Below are 16165 nucleotides of genomic sequence, written 5' to 3' on the forward strand. Positions count from 1 at the left end.
ATTCAGAAGGAGGCGCTCTAAGGACAGTCTCTAGTGATTTTGCCTACCTTCCCTCCTTGGCTCAGGAATATTTCTGATTAGGAGACATTGATTGTGTGCTTGGAGGCTGGTTCCAAGGGAGCTCACTATTCATATCAAAGTACCACGAAGGGAGCTTGAAGAATCTTGTTGCTATTCTCAGAAATAGGAATCTTTACCTTAAATGGTACCTGATGTGGCATTTAACAAGATGTGGCATCAAGTAATTTAAGTTCAGATCAGTAATTTTTGTGGTTCTTACTGCATTCCATTAAAGAGGTCCCATATCAGAGGAGTTGCCTACTTGTGAACAGATTTGCTACAGTAAGGAACATTCAGCTTAAATATAGCATTCTGTATCTGTTTGTTTGTTTGTTTGTTTATTTTTTGAGACAGGGTCTCACTTTGTTGTCCAGGCTGGAGTGCAGTGGCGTGATCTCGGCTCACTGTAACCACCTCCCAGGCACAAGCTATTCTCCTGCCTCAGCCTCCCACCACTGCCTGGCTAATTTTTGTATTTTTAGCAGAGATGAGGTTTCACCATGTTGGCCAGCCTGGTCTCAAACTCCTGTCCTCAAATGATTCACCTGCCTGGACCTCGCAAAGTGTTGGGATTACGCGTGAGCCACCGTGCCCAGCCAGCATTCAGCTGTGTTTTTTGTAGACAAAGATAAATATAGTAATTGGATTAGTAGAGTCTTGTAGGCCATAGTGATGAATACAGATTTCCTTTGGAGATGTGCTTTAGCATTATGGCAAATGTGTTTTAAAACTCTAACAAAGGAGCAATTCTCTCTCTCTTTTTCTGCAGGTATCTGGAATTGGCACTCGTAGAATCTCTACAGAAGGGTCTGCAAAGCAGCTACCAAATACTTATTTTCTGCTTCCGAAGGTCCAGAGCATTCAGCTGTCACAAATGCAGGTCATTTTAATAGATTTACTTTGAATGCTAGTGGCCGCCAAGCTTTGTAACCCTCTCAGAATTGTTTTTTTTTGTTTGTTTGTTTTTACTATTTTCTGCTTTTTGAAAAAATTATATAGAAATACATATGTAAAATATCACTGGATTCCATGTAACTCCTTTTGAACAACTGTGGAGGCCACAGTGTTGATATTCCATAGTTTGCTTAATCTTACTGTTGGTCTTTTAAAATGTTTCCTGGTTTTTCACTGTTATTACCATTAGGCCATATACCTGTTTTATAAGTTTCTTTAATTTTCCTTCTGAATCCTCTGTTTCCTTGGGGCATGTTTCATAAAGAGGAGAGAGACTTTAGTTAAAGACTGTGAACCATTTTGTAGAGCTTGTGAAATCTTACCAGGTTGCTTTTCAGGGAGACAGCGCCCATAGTCACGAGTAATGACAGGCGCCTAAGGATGTCCTGTAATGGGAAAAACTATTTCTGATGTTGTGGTAGATGTATAATGATAAGTTAAAATTCTTTTAATATACATTTCATGAATCATTTTATAGGGTTGGCTACTTTTTCCCTTTGATTATCTGTATTTCCTTGTAACTGAATAATTTTATAATTGAGAAAAACTCTTGAACCCACATATTATGAAACTTACCTCTTCTTTCTGATTGGTAAATAAAGAACATTGCTTAGAGTTTGTAACCAGTACCTTTAGTACCTGGAGCTTTCATTCATTCAGCAGTTCTCTTGAGCCTCTACATTGTGCCAGGCCTTGGTATACAGTTTGTATCTGCATAGAGCTTACATTCCAGTTGGGGAGAAAAACCAAATTAATTTACCTCTAGGATTATATCTGGGATCTTTATCACTAAATACATAATTCTTAGGGATTTTAAATAATAATTTTATTTTTATAAAACTGAAAAACCCCTCCTTGAAGAATTTTAAGGAAGACTTCTTTTAATTTGCAAATGTGTAATTGGTTTAAATCCTAAAACCAGGGGGGATGTGTTGAAAGGTTTTAAGCAGGAGACTGATACTGATGTGCTGTGGCTTGCATTTTTGGAGGGCCAGATGCCTCATCAGTGGAGATCTAAGTATTGGAAGAGACACAAGTATTCAGAGTACCTTAGTTATTGGGGGTTAATGTAAGGGTAAGTGGAATGAAGGGAGAGAGGAAACTGATTCTGCAGGCCTCCTAGAGAGCTAGAACAACTCACCCATTATCTCATCCCCCTGGCCTGGCAGATACTGCGTACTTCTCATGACGCCCACTGCCCTTTACCACACTGAGGCCATCCTCATCTCTCTGTTGGCCAACTGATAGTATCTCATTAACTGCCAGGATCTACTCTGGTTCCTTCCTACCTCTTTCCCAAAAATTCAAGTTGGACCACATTAGTCCCCTGCTTGAAAACCTTCAGTGCATTCCCATAGGTCTTAGAATTTAAACCAAATCCTGCTTATGGCTGTAAGGCCTGTGTGGTCTGGCTGCTGTCTGTCTTCAGCCATGTTGCTCACCACCCGGTCTTGGTCTCTACCTCATGGCCACAAGAGCCTTCCCCTGCTCACTTGTGCAATGCCATTTTCCCTCCTGCCACAGGTCCCTTGTGTCTGCAATGTTCTCAACCTCTGCCTCCAACTTTTCTCCAAATTAACCCTTATTTCATCCTTCCTTTTTCAATTTACGCTTGAGCTCTTCGGGGACTTTTGCCTCTCTCTCCATCCTAATTTCTGCTCCCATACTTATCTAGACTACCACTCCCATACTTATCTCCATTAAATAATCACATACCCACATGATGTAATTGCTTCACCATCCTTTCCATCACCCATGGAATGGAGTCTGATTGGGCTTCCTGTTGTACTCCCTGCACCTCACCTGGGAAGCAGTGGTTGAGTGGAGTTTTGGCCTGAGGTAGCTCTGGGGCTGTCCTCACAGGCCAAGTTTCTGTGGCTCCCTGTGCTGTAGCCTACCTTGGCAGTGCCTCGGCTTTTCTTGGTCTTTGTTTCTGCTTCAGAAGATACCAAACTCTGTTTCTTTTCTTTTTTTTATTTTTAAAATTTATTTTGTAAACAATGTTATGAAATACAATTCACATACCACAAAGTCCGCCCACTTAACGTGTACCATTCAGTGAGTTTTAGTATATCCAAAGTTGTGCAGCCATCACAATCACTGTCTAATTTTAGAACATTTTCATTGCCTCAGTCTCTTATTTTCTGTCTTTAAAGATTTGTCTATTTTGAACATCTTAGATAAATGAAATGTATGGTCTTTTGTGATTGGTATCTTGCCCTTAGCATGTTTTCAGTTTCATCCATGTCTTTCATTCTTTTTTTTTTTTTTTTTTTTTGGTTAAAAATATTTTAATTGATAAATGATTGCAGAGGATGTTTTACCCATGTGAAAACAATACGGTGGTAACCATGGAATGATATTTTTCTTTTTTTTTTTTAATTTTTTAAATTATTACACTTTAAGTTCTAGGGTACACATGTACAATATGCAGGCTTGTTACATATGTATACACGTGCCATGTTGGTGTGCTGCACCCATTAACTCATTTACATTAGGTATATCTCCTAATGCTATCCCTCCCCCCGTCCCCTTCTTTCATTCCTTTTTATTGCAAATAATATACACTGTAGGACATGCCACATTTTGCATAAGCATTCATCAATTGGTGTACATTTGTGTTGTTTCTACTCTGGCTATTATGAATAATGTTGCTATGAACATTCTTGTGTAAGTTTGTGTGGACGTATCTTTCATATCTTTTCTCTTAGGTGTATACTTAGGAGTGGAATCTTGCTGCGTCATATGGTAATTCCATGTTTAACATTTTGAGGGGCTGTAAAACTGTTTTCTAAAGTGGTTGCATCATTTTACAATCCCATTAGCAATCTATGAGGATTCCAGTCTTCTACAACTTTGCCAACACTTGTCTTCCATTTTTGTTTATGTTTTTTTAAATAACCATCTTGCTGGGCATGAAATGGTATCTTATGTGGTTTTGATTTACATTTTTGTAATGACTAATGACATTGAGCATCTTTTCATGGGCTCAGTGGCCATTTATATATCGTCTTTGGGGAAGTGTCTGTTCATATCCTTTGCACATTTTAAAATTGTGTTTGTCTTTTTATTGTTGAGTAGTAAATGTATTAAATTCTAGACATTGGACCTTTATCAGGTACATGGTTTGCAAATATTTTCTCCCTTTCTATAGGTTGTCTTTTCATTTTCTTCATAATGCCCCTTGAAGTACAAAAGATTTAAATTTTGATGAAGTCAAGTTTTCTGTTTTTCTTTGTTCACTTTATGATTTTAGTATTATATCTAAAAAGGCCTAAAGTTATGAAACTTTACTCCTATGTTTTCTCCTAAAGTTTTATGGTTTACATTTAGGTTTATGACCCATCTGACTTTAAGTGTTAGCGTATGGTGTGAGGAAGGGATTCATTTTCCTTCTTTTTCATGTAGATGTCTGGTAGTTCCAGTACCATTTGTTGAAAAGACAGTTCTTTGTAGATTGAATTGTCTTGGTGTCCTTGTCGACCTCTTATCTGTGGCCCCATTCCTGGCTGTAGATTCTCTCCTTCACTTTTTATTTATCCTAGGATCTGTGAGTTTAGTTAAGTCACTTTCTAAGGCTGCTCCTTTTGCCCATAGTTCTCCCCCATCAGTCAAAAATAGTTATTCTTAAGTGTTCCAGTAAATGATGGGGCCAAGAATACAACACAGCATCCCTACTCTTGTGGTGTTATGGTATAAAATACTTCAGAGTTTGTAGATGAATTTAATTTTTTTGGCTGGTCTTTTGTTAGAAACCAGTACTAAAAAATCTGAATATCAGAAAAAAATCTCTTAAAAGGCAGTTTTTTTTTTTTTTTTTTTTTTTTTTTGAGATGGAGTCTTTGCTCTGTCGCCCAGGCTGGAGTACAGTGGCCAGATCTCAGCTCACTGCAAGCTCCACCTTCTGGGTTTACACCATTCTCCTGCCTCAGCCTCCCGAGTAGCTGGGACTACAGGCGCCCGCCACCGCACCCGGCTAGTTTTTTGTATTTTTTAGTAGAGACAGGGTTTCACCGTGTTAGCCAGGATGGTCTCGATCTCCTGACCTCGTGATCCGCCCGTCTCGGCCTCCCAAAGTTCTGGGATTACAGGCTTGAGCCACCACGCCCGGCAAAAAGGCAGTTATTTTAATTTCTTTCATTTTTTCTGTGATTTAGGAAAATGAATTTTAAAGTTAATTTTTTTTTTTTTTTTTTTGGAGACAGAGTCTTGCTCTATTGCCTAGGCTGGAGTGCAGTGGCGCCATCTTAGCTCTCTGCAACCTCCGCCTCTGGGTTCAAGTGATTCTCCTGCCTCAGCCTCCCAAGTAGCTGGGACTACAGGTGCACACCACCAAGCCCAGCTAATTTTTGTATTTTTAGTAGAGACAGGGTTTCACCATGTTGACCAGGCTGGTCTCAAACTCCCACCTCAGCCTCCTAAAATGCTAGAATTACAGGCGTGAGTCACCACGCCCAGCCTAAAGTATGTTTTAAGGCTTGCTATACCTAAAAACAAAAACTTAAAAAATTTAAACCTAAGAAATAATTCTGGCATTCCTCTAGAAGAAAAAAATCCTGACTGGAGTATTTCTGCATGTAAACTGCATACATTATGTGAGGTCTTTGTTGTATTTTAAGTGGCTATAAGGTTGTCAACTGTTCTTAGACAGGAATGTCTTTGTTTTGATATTCTACTGGTTTTACGTTTTCTACTCTCTGCTTGTTGTCAAGAGCCCATTGTCCAGGGTTGGGGGGTTAGTGGATTCAGGAGGTCGGACTCCCTCAAAAAGGATAAGAGGGTGTGGAAGGTACTAAAGGCATAATTGCCTCTTTTCCAGTATAGAGCTAGAAAGTATATCTGATAGAAAGCTAAGCAAGAAGGTTTAGACATAAATATGTCATCAACTTTTCTTTAACTTGTTCCCTTAGTGCCATGTGAAGAGAAAATAACTGGTTTAGGAATAAAATTTGAAATTGAGAGAAGAAATACAGTTGTTTTATGTATATCAATTGAATCATCATGAAAAAGAAAACTGAGACTAAGATGATAATAGTAATTTAAAAGTATTTTCACTGAAACAACAGGGCCATATAATTTTTAGATTTTTATATGTGAGTGGGTAAAAAGTACAGGCTGATTATGTTTGGGTCTGCCTTACTTACATATGGGTCTAAATGTGAATTTTAGTATAATTCATTGAATATTTTAAAAATTATCTGGCTTCAGCATAGGTAGAGGAAAGGCATGTACCCAAGGATCCCTGAACATAATAGTCTGGAAGGTGAAGGTTCCAAAATTGCAGGTACTGCTTGACTCGTCCATCTGTGAAATGCTGATCAGAGAAGGAAAAATGCAGGAATATTTTATAAAACTGTGGAGCATGGATCGTAAAATGGGAGAAGTGCTTGATGTAGTACGTTGAGGACACATATTTCAAATGGCATTTAAAAGATCATTATGAGTTATCTGTTGCAAAACTTGAAATTTACGTTGCCAGAATAATCTCAGAAGGTAATAGATGTTCTGCTCTTGCAAACTTAGCAAAATTCAATCATGAGAAAGGAAAGCAGTGAGAAAACAGGGTGTGTACCCTTTTTTTTTTTTTTTTTTGAGACAGGATCTCGCTCTGTCACCCAGGCTGGAGTGCAGTGGTACTATCTTCAGCCTCCTGGGCTCAAGCCATCCTACTGCCTCAACCTCCTGGGTAGGTAAGATCACAGGCGCACGCCACCAAGCCTGGCTAATTTTTGTATTTTTTGTAGAGACAGGGTTTTGCCATGTTTCCCTGCCTGGTCTCAAACTCTTAGACTCATTGATCCACCCACCTCGGCTTTTCAAAGTGCTGGGATTACAGGTGCAAACCACCACACCTGGCCTGGATGTGCGATTTTGTGTGCAGCGTTGTGATATACATGAACCACGTGCAGTATTTCTCCTCACATTTATTACAACACTGCACACAAAGGTATGCATTCAGTTTTTCTCATTGCTTCCAATTCATATGCTGAGTTGAATCCTCAATGCAATAGTATTAAGAGGCGGGGCCCTTGCGAGGTGACCAGGTCATGAGGAAGGAGCCTTCATGAATAGGATTGGTGCCTTTAATGAAAGAGGCCCAGCCAGGTGCGGTGGCTCACACCTGTAATCCCATCACTTTGGGAGGCCAAGGCGGGCAGATCACCTGAGGTCAGGAGTTCAAGACCAGCCTGGCCAACATGCTGAAACCCTGTCTCTACTAAAAATACAAAAATTAGCCGGGTGTGGTGATGCGTGCCAGTAATCCTAGCTATTGGGGAGGGTGAGGCAGGAGAATCGCGTGAACCCAGGAGGCAGAGGTTGCAGTGAGCTGAGATTGCGCCATTGCACTCTAGCCTGGGAGACAAGAGCAAAACTCCATCTCAAAAAAAAAAGAGGCCCAAGGGAGCTTGTTTGCCCCTTCTGCCATTTGAGGACATGGATGGCACATAGCAGGTGCCATGTAGGAGGAACCAGTCCTCACTAGAATCTCTTGGTACCTTGATCCTGGACTTCCCAGAACTGTGAGCAATAAATTTCTGTGGCTTATAAACTACCTAGTTTGAGGCATTTTTTTATGGTTGACCATCTGGACCAAGATAGTAGGAAAACATGGAGTTAAGATTCCTTTTTTAAACCTTTTCATTTGGTCCTTCTTTTTTTATTGTTTTGACCTTCACGCAGAGAGAATTCCTACCATTGAAAGTCACTGTTGTGGTGGGTCTGAATGACAGTCTGAGGCTGTCCTGCTTTTGTTGCATTCTGCTTGTTTTTGTAACTTGGGTTTTCTTCCAGTCATTCTTTCTCTGCTCCAGTTCACATGTCACTCTGCTGCTGGTGATGTTGTCTTACACAAAACTGGTTGTTATTTCCCTGGCCACCCGATTAGCTGAGCCCTCTCTTGTTTACAGGATAAAGTCCAAGCTCCTTTGCTTAGCATACAAGGTCCTTGATAACCTGGGACCAGCTTCTCCCTCCAAGCTTAGAGCTTCTACCCCTCTTTTCTGAACTCTGGCCTCACAGACCTCTCCTCATTCCCAGAACATGCCATCCCTTTTCCACAGGCTCTCTTAGCCTCATAAGCTTTTATCTCATTCTAATTATTCCCCTAATTCCATCCTTCAAGACCCAGTTCAGATATCACCTCTCTGGCACCTCTCCAGGTTCCCAGGCAGCCTGTGCTGGAGGTCTGCATGCCCCTTGGTCCACGCCCAGCCTTAATGCTTAGAGAGTCTCAGGTGTCTCTCTCTTCTGCTCTTCCATGAGGCTCTACAGGAGGGACAGGGCCTGCTTTTTCATTATTATAATCTCCATCAATTTTGTGTTTAGTACATTGAGGACTCCCAGAGTTTTTAATAGATAAATGAGTCAATGGGCATCTGAGCTGAGATCCCCAAATAGCATATCTACTAGTCATAACATCTAAGATTTGTATACCTTCACCTTTTCACCACATCAACCAGTGTGACCTTCAGCAGATTTACTACCGGGGCAGGTGGTATTATTATTTTAGAAATTATAGAATGGACTTAGAGTTTAAGTTACTTGGTGAAGGTTAAGAGTAGAGCCAGCGAATAATTATTAACTTTTTGTAATTTTTGTAATAAGGGCACATTTTGGTCCTTGGCAATGCCAGCTCAGTGTGCTTTGAATTTTCCCCCAATTTAGTAAATGCTGTATTGATTTTCATATCTATTGCTTTAGTAATCCATGGTCCAGAAAAGATCAATGCAAATGCAGTGCTCTCTGAAGCATTTTCATTATGGCAAAAAAGAAGACACAGCTTAAAGGCCCAACAGTAGAAAAAGGATTTGATAAATTTAAGTATATCAACGTAGTGTAGAATATTCAGCAGTTCTTCGAATTATAATTATGATACCTATTTGGGAATGTGTGACAAGTATTAAAATTAGACTACGATTGTAACTAAATATATAGTGGGGGTATAACATATAAATATAGTTGTGTTCGGCTCATGAGAAGGCAAGAAATTTTATTATTTAAATGTTTTCTTCAGTAATGTATTGGATTCAAGCCATTGAGATTTGGGGAGTGTTTCAGTGACTTATTTGGGCAAAATAGAATATTCGAAATTGGCATTGTCTCAGAATCTGGCATTTAGGATCATTAGCCATATAATTTGTCTGAAAGACTGAAAAGAACTTAAATTATTATTATTGGAATCATTGTAAATAACTTGGGACTTTTTTTTTTTTTTTTTTTTGAGGCAGAGTCTCGCTCTGTCGCCCAGGCTGGAGTGCAGTGGCATGATCTCGGCTCACTGCAAGCTCCGCCTCCCGGGTTCATGCCATTCTCCTGCCTCAGCCTCCTGAATAGCTGGGACTACAGGTACCCGCCACCACGCCTGGCTAAGTTTCGTATTTTTAGTAAAGAGAGGGTTTCACCGTGTTAGCCAGGATGGTGTTGATCTCCTGACCTCGTGATCCATCCGCTTCAGCCTCCCAAAGTGCTGGGATTACAGGCGTGAGCCACCACACCCGGCCGAAACTTGGTTTTAAAGTTAGAGGGAAACCCTGACACACAGTTCTGTCAAATAAAGGTAGTTTTGTTGTTGTGTGTGAGTGTGTGTGTGTGTGTGTGTGTCTCAACATAGTATCAAATTACTGAATTGCTGAAGAGATTATCTCTTAAGGATATTCTGGGATTATCAAAAACTATAATGTGATTATATCAAAGAAATGAAACATTAGAAATAAACCTTAAGACCGCAGTCATACTTGGCAACGATCATCGTAATTAATAGTTGGTTGTCTCCTTGCAATATTTTTTCTAAGTGTATGTGTGGATGAGGGATTTTCTCCCCCACCATGGCAACATGTTGCTGGATTGTGTACAGGAGAGATTATCTCTGGATATTCTGTGTGATATCTAATACATTTCAGACCAGGAGTTCCTAACCTTTTAAAACTGGCACAACCTTTGCTTTCAGTGTGTGGTGTCAAACCCTCATGCCCGCCTGCCAGGGACAGGTGCTGGGCAAAGGTTGCAGTCCCGGGCCGCCTGCAGTGTGGCGCCTGCTAGATTTGGCATGGGGGAGGGTGCCCCAAGTTGTTACCTGCTACTTGCCTTCTAAGGTGCTGATCCCTGTCAATTAACGTGGCAGTCTAGAAGGGAAGCTGTAAAATCAGGGTAAGGAGGAGAACGTAGAAAGCCTTTCAATCACCGTTTGATGAAGAAATGGAAAGGGGCACGTTTCTCACTAACAAGTTACAAAATGCCTGATCTAGGATTTGAAGATGGAGAAAGAACAGAGAAAGGTTAAGGATCTTTAGAGTTGTCCCATTTTCCTGATAGTCCTACATACTTAGTTAAATGGAATAAACAGTATTGTGATAGCTGAAAATTCCTACGAATACCTGTATAACCATATGTATTTAGTAACATTTTTTTTGTTGTAGTTTTAGCAGTGCACCAAGTTGTAACCATTTTTTGTTGAGACAACACCTGGAGTTTTTTTGTCCCACCTCCAAGAGGATTAAGGAGCACGGCACGAAGGTGAGGTTAGAGCGAAAGTTTAGTAAGTGAAAGAAGAAAGCTAGATTTTTTTTTCCCCCAGGCTGTAGTTTTGTTTTTTGTTTTGAGACAGACTTTTGCTCTTGTCACCCAGGCTGGAGTGCAGTGGCACGATCTCAGCTCACTACAACCTGCGCCTCCCGGGTTCAAGCGATTCTCCTGCCTCAGCCTCCCTAGTAGCTGGGATTACAGGCAAGTGCCACCACACCCAGCTAATTTTTGTATTTTTAGTAGAGATGGGGTTTCACCATGTTGGCCTGGCTGGTCTTGAACTCCTGACCTCAGGAGTGCTGGGCCTCCTGGGCCTCCCAAAGTGCTGGGATTACAGGTGTGAGCCACCGTGCTCAGTCCCCAGGCTGCTTTTTATGTGGGAATAAGGCACTAACCCTTGAACTAGTGGCTCTCTGGAAACCCTTCCCTTGCTATCTACCTAAGGCAAGCTAGCACTCCTTTCAGTTTATTTGAGTGATAAAAGTTGTTTGATCTTTTTTACATAAAATGATAGGCTGTCAATCTCTGGAAAATGATTATTATATGTTAAGGGGAAATTAAGTGATGTTATACATTTACTTATCTACCTACTTCTGAATATAGCTTTTTTTTTTTAATTTAAGGAATTGCTTAAACTTCTAAAAATTTTCTTAAGTTTCAAGTGAGAATGCTTTGTGGAATGGGAACTTGGGAAGGGGAGAGGTAGAGGAGGGTTGGTGACTGGAAGAAAGGAGGAGTGCGTTGCGAAGACTCTAGAAAGAATACCAAGATGTGTGAGTGGGGGTGTTCTCCCTCGCCTCACTTTTGTTTGAGACTCAGTGAAGTCTCTTCACTCTCCATCTTCCTCCGGTTTGCTGCTTTAAAATCTCTGCTTTCTTGGCTACTGTGAGGACACGGTTTCCTGGTCCCTCTTTTAACTCAGTGTTTACTTTGTCTCTTTTTATTTTTTTGCCTCCCAGGAGAATTGACTAGTTCCTTACTGAAAGCCCTAAAAGATCCCTGTTGTAGCAGCTGTAACACTCAAAAGGTTTTGTTTTTATGGATTTTTCTGTATTAGATTTTAACCCCTTAAGAGCAAGAATTATACCTTAATCTTTGTTTTTCTGTTACCAAGCAGAGTCTGGCAATATAACATGTCGTAAATAAATGATTGACAATTGGATAAATGAATCTTAAAATGGAAAACATTATAATAAGCTGTTTATGAAGATATGACACACAGACCTTCCTTTGACTTCTTTCATTTATTCTATTAGAGTATTTTAGAAACTTTTGTTAGAAGACTTAGAGACACTTAACAACACCTCTCTTCCTGACCAAGTTCTGAATAATTGGATATTTAAGAATCCGGAGTTAGAGAACTAAAACCAGCTTTGTATTACTGATAAGACATATTCTCCTGTATTAGCTAGGGTAAGAGAGCCAGGAGTTACTGACTCCGTCTCCCCTAGGGTAGACTTTGGGGTGGCCCACTGGAGGAGAAGTTTGGGTCGAAGGACAGATGCTTCCCAAAGTGTAGAGAGGAGGAGGAAGGAAACCAACTCCTCCAAGAGCCCCTGCTGTTGCCCACCAGTTAGGTCATTCCTCGACCTCCAAGGGGAGAGAAGGCTTGGGATAAAAGGACAGGAGTGTTTAGGTGAAAAATAAGCCTTTCATTGTGACATCCTTGGTTTCTGTGCTCTTGACCCTTTGGAATTACCTGTTAAGCCCGAGATCAGCTGACTTCCAGCCCTGTGCTTTCACCTTCACAGGCCTGTTCCTCCTCCCCTGAGAGCCAACCCCTCCCCTGATTTCTTTGTTGACCCTCCTCGAACTGCTGGGGTCTGCTGTTGAGTTTGCCCCTAGAAACTTTGAGATGGATTAGATAAATTCACTTAATAATCTGCCCCAAGGCCACACTGTAACCAGGGTTGAAAGTTCACATCTTCCTCTCTTTCTGCATCCCAAATTCTTTTCAACTGCAGTATCCAGTACAGTTTATCAGAGCTTTTGTGATGAGATTAAATAACAGTGTTAAAATATGGCAGTAGAAAATACCAGCCATATAAAATGCCTGTCATAGAGCTGCGTAGTGGGAGTGAATAAGAGGGTGAATTCCAAACCAGACCACCTGGCTAAAAATCTTGGTTCTGAGTGACTTTAGCCAAGTTACCTGATCTCCCTGTATCTCAGTTTATCTGCAAAATATGTAATAATAGCCCTTTCGGATAGGGTTGGTGTAGCTATTGCATCAATTAATTTATGTAAAGAGCTTAGAACTAGTCTCTGGCACATAGCTAAAATGCCTTAATCACTTAACTTTTTAAAAAGAAGCTTCTGAATATAAGCCCTCTCCTATTATGAAACTCCGAGAGAACTTTAAAATTCAGAGATTCAAACCTCTGGCAGGACATGAAAGTTCAAGGCTATGGTAATGTATTAAATTATCTTGGCCTGTGAGTTAGCATTCAAAGAATTTGAAGTCCTCCTCAGTTTCTTGTTTTTATTTTATTTGTTTTTATTTTAATCAGAGAAGTTCTCCATGCCTGTGTGCAGCTGGGGAACTTTTAGCAGCTACAGCCTGGATTTGTTCTTTTGCTAGAATGTGCATGGTTTCCCCAAGGTTTCAGAATTTCTAGTGGTTCAATAGTAATTGAGCCTCACTTGAATCTACAATCTTACCGAAACACACAAGAATAACAGATTATTAACCTCACATCAAAAAAATTTGGAAAATGTGTTCCCCCCACCCCCAAGCCCTCCAAGCACTAATTTTAAGCAGAATTGTCCCCAGTACTTCATATTTGCCAAAGAGAGGGCAGGAAGTTGGAGAGAGCCTCACCTTGATTTCCCCTTGAATTCATACTGGTTGTCGAGTCTCAGACCTTTGCACTTAACGCTTGGCAGGGAGAGATCACCATTAGTCAGGAGGCTAATCTGGGTACTTTGGGGGTTAGAGAGGAGCCACCTGTGCCTACCACCGCCCTGCTCAGGAAGGGGCACCTGAGACGCTCTGGCCTTCCCTCAGAGTTTATAAATTTGCCTGGCGGTAGCCCAGATGCTCGGCCTGCCTGCCTTCTGTTTTCCGTGTGTGGATTTCTGTTTCTTCCTTGGGCCCTTGTTTCTGGCATTTCCCGGCACTTTCGTGCGAGTGGTACGGAAGCTGTGTTAGGAGCAGAGCGTCTGCAGGGTCTGTGGGCCGCGACGTTGAGATCTGTGCACAGGGTGGTTTCCATTGCCTCTCACTGTGGACTTGCGGGGCCTTCTGAAACCTGCTTTTTAAGGAAGCTTGTTTCCTTTTTGTCCACTTATTTCAACTGGAGTGGTGTTCTCAGCAGATGCCCTGAGGTGAGCGGTTGTTGACACTTTGGAAGTGTGAGTCCATCAGGGCCTAGTGGGGATAGTTCCTTCTTTTTCTGTGTTAGTTGGCTGTGCCCCCAGGACTTGCTTGTCCTCCACTGTTCAGTTTAACCAGCTTTTTGTGTTGGTCTCGTCTTTCTCAATTAGTGCATTCCTTTAATTTTTTAAAAAACTTTTTGGTCTAGATACTTATTTTCCTTTTAGATATTTCTCTAGATTTTTTTCGGTGTGTTCTCCCAAAGCAAAAGAGATAAAATCAAGTTCTGGGTCTACTAAAAACATCTATGGTTCAAACAAATCTTTTTCTGTTTGTTGCATTGCATAATCTTACATAAGAGATACTCTCCTATCGGCTCAGTATCCCAGTCAGGCCCAGGCTCGGTTTATCTTTCCTGCCTGGTTCCCCTTTAATGGTTTCCTCTTTGCTGTTCCTTCTCTTGATTGAATCCTAAATGCCATAAACTTCTCAAGCACCTCAGGGCACAAGCAGTAATTGTATCTCCATTGAAAAATGCACTAAGCATTCCACACTCACCTTCCTGGTTTCCTCTCACCTGTGCAGGTTTGTGTAAGACTTGGTGTAGCCGCCTCAGTCTTTGATGGTAGAGCTCCTTAATTGTTTACTCTGGGGAATTTAAGTGTATTTCTTCACAGTTCCTAGAACTCAATCGTGGTTTCTTAATTATTTTTACTTTTGTTTTAAGACGGGGTCTTGCTCTGTCACCTAAGCTAGAGTGCAGTGGTGCAGTCACGGTTCGTTACAACCTTGACCTCCCGGGCTCAGGTGATCCTCCCTCCTCAGCCTCCTGAGTTGCTGGGACTACAGGCATGTACCACCACTCCCAGCTAAGTTTCATATTTTTTTTGTGGAGACAGGGTTTCACCATGTTGCCCAGTCTGGTTTCAAACTCCGGAACTCAAGTGATCCACCTGCCTCCGTCTCCCAAAGTGCTAGGATGACAGGTGAGAGCTTCCGTGCCTGGCCTGTGTTTTGAGTCTGCTGAGATCTTGCCTGTTTTCCTTTATTAGATTGTTTTAAAAGCTCCATTTAGCACAGAGATACATTTCATTTTGAATACCTGCACCATGAGATCTCAAAGTATCTCCACTTCTCTCTTTATGTCTGTTTAACCTGGCTTTCGAGATTTTGTTTTCTTTTTTCCTTTTTAGTTGGCATGTAATAATTGTACTTAATGTATGGGATAAAGAGTGCTATTTTGATATTGTATACAATGTGTAACAATCCACTCAGGGTAATTAGCATATTATCACCTCAGACATTTATCATTTTATTGTGTCGTGAACATTCAAAATCCTCCCTTCCAGCTTTATTATAGTCAACTGCAGTTACCCTGTAGTGCTGTAGAACACCAGAACTCATTCCGTCTGTTTGGCTATAACTTTGTATCGGTTACAAGGTTTGGTTTTTTTTTTGTTTGAGATGGAGTTTCACTCTTGTTGCCCAGGCTGCAATGCAGTGGCGCGATTTCGGCTCACTGCAACCTCTGCCTCCCGGGTTCAAGTGATTCCCCTGTCTCAGCCTCCCAAGTAGCTGGGATTACAGGCGACTGCGACCACGCCTGGCTAATTTTTGTATTTTTAGTAGAGACGGGGTTTCACCATGTTGGTCAGGCTGGTCTCGAACTCCTGACCTCGTGACCTGCCCGCCTCAGCCTCCCAAAGTGCTGGGATTACAGGCGTGAGCCACCGCGCCTGGCCCCGTTTGATTATTTCAAACTATTTCAGCTGTGTCTAGTTCTTGCCTTCCCCTTTCCCTATGTATATATGAAGTAAAATATACTTAACACAACATTTACCATTTTCACCATTTATATGTGTACAGTTCACTGGCAGTAAGTACATTCACAGTGTTGTACAGTCATCACCACCATGTCTCCAGGACTCTTTCAACACCTCAAGGGGAAACTCCATACGCATTAAACACCTTCCCTCAGCCACCACTATTCTCCCTGGCAACGACTATTCTACTTTCTGTCTCTATGAATTGGACTATTCTAGGTCCCTTGTAGAAGTGGGATTATACAGTATTTGTCGCTTTATGTTTGGTTTATTTCACTTAGCGTAATATCTTTAAGGTTCACCCATTTTATATAGCATGTATCAGAATTTTATTCCTTTTTAAGGCTGAATAATACTCTGTTGCATGTATATATCATGTTTTGTTTATCCACCTTGGGGCGTTTGTGAGTAGTCTTGCTATGAACAAGCATCTGTTTGAGTCCCTGCTATCACTTTTGAATGTATACCTAGAAATGGAATTGGTAATTCT

At 41.2% G+C, this 16165-nt stretch overlaps 1 protein-coding gene across 3 annotated transcripts in view; it reads left to right on the plus strand.

Moving 5' to 3' along the window:
* Nucleotides 1–16165, plus strand: part of TMEM131L (transmembrane 131 like) — a 168362-nt gene that overhangs the window by 89945 nt on the left and 62252 nt on the right. For all 3 annotated transcript variants that reach the window (XM_008000032.3, XM_008000033.3, XM_008000034.3), the window contains one exon: nucleotides 830–940. In XM_008000032.3, the coding sequence (XP_007998223.1) occupies nucleotides 830–940 (111 nt within the window). The remainder of the gene's footprint in view (nucleotides 1–829; nucleotides 941–16165) is intronic.

Source organism: Chlorocebus sabaeus, chromosome 7 (genome assembly GCF_047675955.1).
Source record: "Chlorocebus sabaeus isolate Y175 chromosome 7, mChlSab1.0.hap1, whole genome shotgun sequence".
In the NCBI taxonomy this organism is placed as follows: Eukaryota; Metazoa; Chordata; class Mammalia; order Primates; family Cercopithecidae; genus Chlorocebus; species Chlorocebus sabaeus.